The sequence below is a fragment of the Amia ocellicauda genome, chromosome 1 (genome assembly GCF_036373705.1).
Source record: "Amia ocellicauda isolate fAmiCal2 chromosome 1, fAmiCal2.hap1, whole genome shotgun sequence".
Classification (NCBI taxonomy): domain Eukaryota; kingdom Metazoa; phylum Chordata; class Actinopteri; order Amiiformes; family Amiidae; genus Amia; species Amia ocellicauda.
The window spans coordinates 60,851,527-60,860,219 of NC_089850.1; the positions used below are offsets into that span (position 1 = coordinate 60,851,527).

Consider the following 8,693-nt stretch of genomic DNA (forward strand, 5'->3'; position numbering starts at 1 on the left):
CAAACCTGACACTGTAGTGGCCACATGATTCTAAATTTAGTAAGTTAGTTGCTAAACACTGTCTTTTGGTTTTTGACCCCTAATTCAACTGCTTGACCTTTTTTGTCGTTGTTACCGAGAAACAGAACAGCTCTTTCTCTGCAGCTGCTTAAATACCTTTGTGTTCAGCTTCTGGCCACCAATTGACACCTCACTGACTCCACCTCCAGATTCCCAAACTAGGTCACCTTTCCTTCAATCTAGTCTAACCACACAACAGCTGGGCTGAATTAACTACAATTAAGGCAAACAAGGAATAAGATTTACTTCAATTAAGGCAAATCTAAAAACAAGATTAGGAATAGGAAGACTTTCTGAAAGTAAAAACACAACAAAATAGCTTGATCTCTCTCACCTGTCCTGTGTCTGACTTGGGTAACTTCCAAATACATCCCTACAGACAGCAGATTTATGATTGCCGAAAAGGTGTAGGAGATGCGTTGGAGGGGGTGGGTAGAGGAAGACTAATAACAACAGTCATAATAAATCAGTTTTATGCAAGCAATAATAACTAAGTAATTTACGAGCAAGTGCTCTGCTCCCCATGTAGTTTCATGAGAGACTTGGATTCCGATAGACTACATTGTCTTTTCCACACTTCTATTAATGCTTTTCACTGCTTGTCTATACTTGTGCATCAATAATGGGACACTGGATTTAGGTTTTTTTTCCCTCTTTCTAGCTTTGACACATTTCCAGTGACTCAAAACTCGCATCTGTAATCTTTGTAATCTCATAAGAGTTGCCAGATTGGGGGGAGAAACTGAAGTCATGGGGGGAAACGTGATATGATATGATATGATATGATAAGATATGAAACAGTATGCAAAAGTAAAAAACGGGAGATTGTTTTCCTCATTGTAATTGTCCCACAGTGCTCTTCATCAGTACAATGCCCCCCCCCCAGACCTCACTTTATGAGCACCTCAAGACCACCCCTCCCCCCTAATGTAATATAAATGCAGATGTAACTTTGGTCAATGTTCCTATTGAAACACTAGCTAGTTAAGCAGTTGTTGTGACTGAAGCTCTGCCAGGCTGGATCAGCAATTAATAAATAGATCTGACATTACATTAAGAACTTTACAGATGCTGTAAAGATGCTAAGGGGAGACCAAAGGAGGAAAGCAGGATCTAGGACAGTACTGAGTTGAGAAATCCATAGCTTGTAAGCAGCCAACTGTAAATCTATACAACGGAGGTATAGGTAAAGAGATATAGGCCAAGAGAAATCTGTTGCACAAAGGAACAAAAACATTGAGCATGTTCATCTGAATAGAAGTGTATATCCAATTGTGTTTTCATTTTTCTTTGTGATTTTCTATTTCTTGGGTGCATGACCCAATGTTATTGTTGTTCTTGTAATGTGAACAGATTCAAGTAATGAATGAAAACAATGTATTTACTAAAATAATTTTTACTTTTTTTTTTACTTATGTACTGTATCAGGGCTATCCATGCATGAACTACATACATTTATGCACATGTATTAAATGGACTTGAAAAAAAGGCACTCTGTCTAACACTAATGTATTTAACATAAAACTGCATGGTTGTACATAACAAAATATCAAATGTCACTTCAGAATAATGGAAGCATAGGCCATGTGCAATGTAACTGCAAAAGTTAACTACAACGACATGAGTATTCATAGACAAAATAACTATCAAACTAATTTAATGGCAATTGTGAAGCACCATTCTTGCCCCCTGCAAACAGTGCACTCCGAACCCTTGTACTGTTTTATTTTTGGATGGACATGTGTTGTGATTGGTAAAACTTGATAGGTTTCCGAGAATGGACGGATAACATCTTAACATTCAAATGAGAAAATATTCAAAATTGTGCCCAAATTATGAAGTTGTCGGAAACGATTTTGGGGATTTCATACTTAATAGACGCGCATGCAAAGGGTCTTGTCTTCACATTGTCACATTGTGCATCTCTTAGGACGAATACAGTATATTATATATAGGCCGATGGTTTATTGTGCATGGGTTTGGATCTGGGTGTGAATGCGAACAGTAAAGCAAGGACTGAACCACAGTACATGTTTTGTTTTTACAATGTTTAGTGGCTGACATAACATTCATGTTAATTTTGTATGTATTAATGTTAACCCCACTTTAAACTAGAATACACTGTAATATTTTAAACGAGGATACAGGATTAATTCAATAGCACTGGCTTTAAATATGTATATATGGGTGGGCTGTTGGCACTCAGGGGGCTTCTCTGTGTGAGAGAGACAGTGTGTGGTGTTAATAATAATAATAATAATAATAATAATAATAATAATAATAATAATAATAATAATAATAATAATAATCGTAACTGAGCCAAAATGGAAAACACAACATAAATTGCATAATGTAAATGTATGAACCGCTTCAGAAAAGGAGGTGGGCTTTAAATCGGCAGAAAAGGGGTTAAAATTCAAACTCAGAACGAGGCTCTGCACTGCAGCCGCGTTTTGACATTCGCTTTGTTTCAATCAGGTCCGCATGAACGGTAGAAATACACAACACAAGCAACTGATTTCTATTCATTCTCTAGTATAAGCATAGAGGGGTTGAAGCTACGATGTCTGGAAGAGGAAAGGGTGGAAAAGGACTCGGTAAAGGAGGCGCAAAGCGTCATCGCAAAGTGCTGCGTGATAACATCCAGGGAATCACTAAGCCCGCTATTCGCCGCCTGGCTCGCCGTGGCGGAGTCAAGCGTATCTCTGGGCTGATCTATGAGGAGACCCGCGGAGTGCTGAAGGTGTTCCTGGAGAATGTGATCCGTGATGCCGTCACCTACACCGAGCACGCCAAGAGGAAGACCGTGACCGCCATGGATGTGGTGTACGCGCTGAAGCGCCAGGGCCGCACTCTGTACGGTTTCGGAGGCTAAGCGACAATCTGCCCGATCATCTCGAAACACAAAGGCCCTTCTAAGGGCCGCCCACACTTTCTGCTAAGGAGCTTGTCTGTTTTGACTTCTGTGATGCCTGCTGTACATTTACATGTGCGCTACTCTGTATACAGCACTATTCAAAGTTTTAAGCTTATCTTCCTATCAGGGCTTTTCTCTTTATTTCACTATGATGTTCAAGCGTATTTGCGACTACATTTGCCAAGAGATCACCAGGATTAAGACGGAAGTCTATACAGACGTCGGTCTCTAGACGGACAGGGGTATTGAAATTGTGTTTGAAGTATAATGCAGCTTCCAAATGTAAACGCTAATTGAGCATTGACATCTTACTGTTAATTCGTTTTAAACCAGACAACCATACAATGTTTAAGTTGTAATCTACCCACCCGCATGTAATATAAATGTGTGGGATTAGTGGCTCGCCAGTCAGCCCGTCTACATTTCTGCTTCCTCGTTAATCCTGACGGTTGTGTCGCTCTTCTCTCCTCCACGTTTAACTTGGATGTATTACAATCCCGTCTGTTTCTACGCTTCACAACCCCGTGACAATTATTTGACGCCTACAATTAAGTCGAGATAAGACTGACAATCAATCCTGAATAAGAAAACATGTAATGCATATATGTATTGGACATGTTTTTGCTAGACCACTTCAAAGCTTGTAATATTGCTTATATATTACGATTAGTTTAAAACTGAGACAGTTGGTACACATCTTCACAATAGATTACTCTTGAGTGCTTGAATTGTTTTTAAAATCGTTCATTTCTTACGAAATATCAAATTATTTCGTGAATTGTGTTGTACTGTTGTTCTACGACAGAAGTGTTTCAGAGAACCAGTTTGAACCGGTTCTGTTCAGCCAGTTTCTCTCACCGTCTGGCTAACAATGGCACAAGAATTGCTATTGGTGCACAAGTGTAGCCAATCAGAGGCCATCATGATGATTCCAGTGGCGCTAACCAATAATCGGTCTTCAATCTTAAACCTACCATATTTGCATACGGTTGCTATAAATATAGGGGTTGTTGCGCGAGTTTAAGTATTCGTGTCATTGTAGTCTCAGTGAATTGAAACCATGCCTGAACCAGCCAAGTCTGCGCCCAAGAAGGGCTCCAAGAAAGCCGTGACCAAGACGGCGGTGAAGGGCGGTAAGAAGCGCCGAAAGTCCAGGAAGGAGAGCTACGCCATCTACGTGTACAAGGTGCTGAAGCAGGTGCACCCGGACACCGGCATCTCTTCCAAGGCCATGGGCATCATGAACTCGTTCGTCAACGACATCTTCGAGCGCATCGCCGGCGAGGCCTCCCGCCTGGCGCACTACAACAAGCGCTCCACCATCACCTCCCGGGAGATCCAGACCGCCGTGCGGCTGCTGCTGCCCGGAGAGCTGGCCAAGCACGCCGTGTCTGAGGGCACCAAGGCCGTCACCAAGTACACCAGCTCCAAGTAGACCGGACCCGCCGCCACCCCGCCAAACCCAAAGGCTCTTTTAAGAGCCGCCCACTCTGTCTGTGAAAGAGGTTCTGGTTCTGTTTCGGTTTTATCCGGTTTTAAACTGGAATAGTCCATAGTATTATTTATTACTATAGGATAATCGTAGTATTTCTAACTTGTCTGTATCAACACGCAGTCAGGAGAAATTGGGCATCTTCTAAATTCATCGCTTCAATCACTGGTTGACGATTTGAATTACGTTTGCACTAAAAAGTAGTTACAAAGATGCATGTTATTTTTCCATCAGCAGGTTGAATCCTCCTTGAGGTCAAAGTGTCGAGAACCTGAGCCGTGTTTTAACGGGAGAGCGGGTGTGTTGCTGGTTTAACAGGGACTTAATTGGGAATTATGTTTGTATCGTTTTATTTGTGCGTGTGTATAAGTGTGCCGCAATTTAAGCCGACACAAATTTCCATTTTATGTTACCATTGTAATATAGCACATTTTAAGGATTAAGGATTTACGATTGAATTTCAAAAGTACTATTTTCATCTGCATATTTAGTTCTACTTAATGTTAATATATGCATTGCCGCTAGTGGCCTTGTACATTTTTGTCACAGCCATTACAACCCACTCTATCTAGCTTATGTGTTTCTCAGTAACTGGGTACAAATATGACTCGAGTGAAATAGGATCTACACGTTCAATATAGACATATTGAGCACCATGACCGAAGTAATACAATGTTGGAAGGAAGCACTCTCCCCCCCAAAGGTCTATGCTTGCACCCACACAGCCAAGCACCAGGAATGGAAAAGCGAATCTACTTTTAAAGAAATACTTGTGTGGCTCTGAAAAGAGCCGTTGTGTCTCCGGGCGTGACTGCCTCGGGTGTCAGGGTCTAGGCTCGCTCTCCGCGGATGCGGCGGGCCAGCTGGATGTCCTTGGGCATGATGGTGACTCTCTTGGCGTGGATGGCGCACAGGTTGGTGTCCTCGAACAGGCCGACCAGGTAGGCCTCGCTGGCCTCCTGCAGAGCCATGACGGCCGAGCTCTGGAAGCGCAGGTCGGTCTTGAAGTCCTGGGCGATCTCTCGGACCAGGCGCTGGAAGGGCAGCTTGCGGATCAGCAGCTCGGTGGATTTCTGGTAGCGGCGGATCTCCCGGAGAGCCACAGTGCCGGGCCTGTAGCGGTGAGGCTTCTTCACTCCGCCGGTGGCCGGGGCGCTCTTACGGGCAGCTTTGGTCGCCAGCTGCTTCCTCGGCGCCTTCCCGCCGGTGGACTTACGCGCGGTCTGCTTGGTTCTGGCCATTCTTTACTGATATCTAAGCAACAACCTAGAAATGAAACAGTAAAGCTGCCGCTACGCTTTATAAAGAGCGATTTCGCTTTTGCTATTGGGTAAAATTAATTCTGCCTGATGATTGGTTAGAGTTTGAATCCTAAGCACTGAGTGGGAAATTTTGAATTCGGGTGCAAATAAGTGCGTTTGATCTCCGCTAACAGACTCTCATTGCGCTCTCTCTCTCTCTCTCTCTCTCTCTCTCTCTCTCTCTCTCTCTCTCTCTCTCTCTCTCTCTCTCTCCGTTTTAAACACTAATTTAATTCAGCCTGATATCAGTACATAGGGACTATGAGTATTACACATATTACACTTAACAAAATTGATGTACATCTAATCGGTATTGCTATATTTAAGACATGATCTTATTAAACCTATTATTTTATTTTATTGTTCAGTTTAAGAAATCGCCTGCATTATTATTCCAATTCCAATCCCTATAGAAAGGTTAAGATTTAACTGGTTAAGACAATTGCAGCTGGTAAAGTGTGTCATGTAATCATGGGGGCTACGTTGTGGTTGCAGTCATTTCAACTGTACAGTACAATGAGGACGATATGTTCAAGATATAATAAAATACACGGTAGGGCTTTGATATACCGAGAGGAGACCGAGCTTGAGGCTTGAGTAAATATAGCCTGATCAATACAGATCGATCGAGTCGTATTGTCATAGCAGTGGTGGGCAACTTCCACTCACGACCACCACCACTCCCCGAACAAATACAGTATATTTAAATCAACTGCTTATTTTGAATGAAAGCAATAACACTTTATACATTACGTATGTAGTACATCCAATTACCAGTCTAAAATTAAAAAGTAGCAGTTGTGGTAAAAGAAGTCAATAGAACAGCCAAACCACACCACAGCATTATACGGATCTACAGTGCGTCTCTATTAAACAAGAAAATGAGTCCTATTTCAGGAAGTCGACAACTACCGATAAAGCTTCAAATGGAAGGCCGTGCCTCTAGGAAAGTGTGGGTGGCTCTTAAAAGAGCCGTTGGGGTTCGGTCACTCGGTGGGGTCTTTACTTCTTGGCGGGCTTCTCGGTCTTCTTGGGCAGCAGCACGGCCTGGATGTTGGGCAGCACGCCGCCCTGGGCGATGGTCACGCCGCCCAGCAGCTTGTTCAGCTCCTCGTCGTTGCGGACGGCGAGCTGCAGGTGCCGGGGGATGATGCGGGTCTTCTTGTTGTCCCGGGCGGCGTTGCCAGCCAGCTCCAGGATCTCGGCGGTCAGATACTCCAGGACAGCGGCCAGGTAGACCGGGGCTCCAGCACCGACCCGCTGAGCATAGTTTCCCTTCCGCAGCAGCCTGTGGACACGGCCGACTGGGAACTGCAGTCCAGCCCTGGAGGAGCGAGTCTTGGCCTTCGCTCTCTGCTTGCCACCGGTTTTGCCTCTTCCACTCATGTTCAACGTACTTCACACAACTCTAAAATCATCAATAACAAGTATTTTTGTATTAGCGCTTCTTTAAAGACACATTTCTCTATATGATTGGATTTAACGTCTAATTGTATCTGTCCTATCACAGAACTGAGTTGAAAGGAGAGAGGAAAACGTTAACCAATGAGGACGTAGGTTTCAGATGGTCTGTTTTTCAAATGAAAGGCGGGGGGCGGGTCTTCTCTTGGGGTTGAAGCTGCAGCTTTCATGTAGAGAACAGTTGGAACAGAGCCGTCAGAATTTGACTTTAACTAATCAAACTGGTTTGTAGTTCTATTTAAAACTGTAGTCAATGTTGAATATGCCTGTTTAGATATAGTTTTTGTTAAAAATAATAAAACATTGTGGATACATAATAAAATCACTTGTTTTGTGCAGCGACTTTTAAAAGAAAAATAATAATTGGGATATTTTGTACAACACGCCGTTTTCAAATGTTTTAACTATTTTCAGAGTTGAAAAATAAATACATTAACTAATATGGACAAAGTCAATAATAACCTGACAGATATTCAATCAATGACTTTCTTAAAGGGATTTCGGATATTTTACAGCCCTAGTGTCCTCCTGTGACTATACATGTCCCCTCACCATTTAACTGACAGCTTCAGCTAAATGTAATTCAAACGTAGAAAGTTGATTTGGAATAATTTCATATAACAAACTCTTATATCATGAATACTATAGTAACAGTCAGTGAATGTATGATTGTGTGGGAGGGTATATGTAGGAAGAAGCATTTAAGACCAGAACGTCTGAAATGTTTACACAAATATTATTATTTTTATTTCTTGGCAGACGCCCTTATCCAGGGCGACTTACAACATAAGTGTAAAACAAAGTGCAAAAATACAGTTAAGTAAAAGGCACCAATCATTACAAATTTAATTAAACTAAAACATAGCAATTCAAAATAATCTATTTTACAAATTCCAATTTACAATTTAAACAAGCAAGTACAGTAAGTGAGGTCCTACATCCTGGACGGTAAAAGCTAAGTGCTGTCAAGATGTAGGGTCACAGACAAGGGCTACGGGAAAGGGAGCAAGGAGGAAAACAATCAAGAACGCAAGAAGCATAATAAAACTGAGAAGTGCTATCTAGCAGGGATAAAGGATATTTATCCCTGCTATCCCTGCTTATACCGGAATATTAATAACAGCAACCTGTATATATGAATCAATCTTTAAAATGTAAATTGATAGATTGCTTATGCATCAATAGGTTATTATCATAACCCCACTGTATGTTCCTCCGCTTGAAACCTGGGGTCTGCGCACACCAGCCAGTCGTCCAGGTAATTCAGGATCCTTATCCCTTTTGTCCTGAGGGGGGCCAAGGCTGCATCCATGCACTTTGAAAAAGCCATTGAGAGTCCGAACGGCAGCACACTTAATTCGTACCCCTGGCCCTGGAAGGCGAAGCGCAGGTATTTCCTATGTGCTGGGAGGATGGGGACGTGGACGGCTGGACAGACTGGAGGATATGCTGCACAGTCAAC

General features: G+C 42.6%; 4 protein-coding genes across 4 annotated transcripts; 2 read left to right on the forward strand and 2 right to left on the reverse strand.

The window, feature by feature from the left end:
• Positions 1–2,598: 2,598 nt before the first annotated feature.
• On the forward strand, positions 2,599–2,987 carry LOC136755899 (histone H4). The gene has a single exon (XM_066712284.1). The coding sequence runs from the start codon at positions 2,624–2,626 to the stop codon at positions 2,933–2,935; it is 312 nt and encodes a 103-aa protein (XP_066568381.1). The 5' UTR covers positions 2,599–2,623; the 3' UTR covers positions 2,936–2,987.
• A 991-nt stretch (positions 2,988–3,978) lies between these two features.
• Positions 3,979–4,463, forward strand: LOC136755832 (histone H2B). Its single transcript, XM_066712283.1, has one exon. The coding sequence runs from the start codon at positions 4,038–4,040 to the stop codon at positions 4,410–4,412; it is 375 nt and encodes a 124-aa protein (XP_066568380.1). The 5' UTR covers positions 3,979–4,037; the 3' UTR covers positions 4,413–4,463.
• A 775-nt stretch (positions 4,464–5,238) lies between these two features.
• On the reverse strand, positions 5,239–5,765 carry LOC136755800 (histone H3). Its single transcript, XM_066712281.1, has one exon. The coding sequence runs from the start codon at positions 5,708–5,710 to the stop codon at positions 5,300–5,302; it is 411 nt and encodes a 136-aa protein (XP_066568378.1). The 5' UTR covers positions 5,711–5,765; the 3' UTR covers positions 5,239–5,299.
• A 960-nt stretch (positions 5,766–6,725) lies between these two features.
• On the reverse strand, positions 6,726–7,159 carry LOC136755816 (histone H2A-like). Its single transcript, XM_066712282.1, has one exon. It carries the CDS (start codon positions 7,154–7,156, stop codon positions 6,773–6,775), a length of 384 nt encoding a protein of 127 aa, XP_066568379.1. The 5' UTR covers positions 7,157–7,159; the 3' UTR covers positions 6,726–6,772.
• Positions 7,160–8,693: the final 1,534 nt, after the last annotated feature.

Bases quoted from the DNA above. Each gene is read 5' to 3' on its own strand.
- LOC136755899 (XM_066712284.1), top strand. From the start codon at position 2,624: ATGTCTGGAAGAGGAAAGGGTGGAAAAGGACTCGGTAAAGGAGGCGCA.
- LOC136755832 (XM_066712283.1), top strand. From the start codon at position 4,038: ATGCCTGAACCAGCCAAGTCTGCGCCCAAGAAGGGCTCCAAGAAAGCC.
- LOC136755800 (XM_066712281.1), bottom strand. From the start codon at position 5,710: ATGGCCAGAACCAAGCAGACCGCGCGTAAGTCCACCGGCGGGAAGGCG.
- LOC136755816 (XM_066712282.1), bottom strand. From the start codon at position 7,156: ATGAGTGGAAGAGGCAAAACCGGTGGCAAGCAGAGAGCGAAGGCCAAG.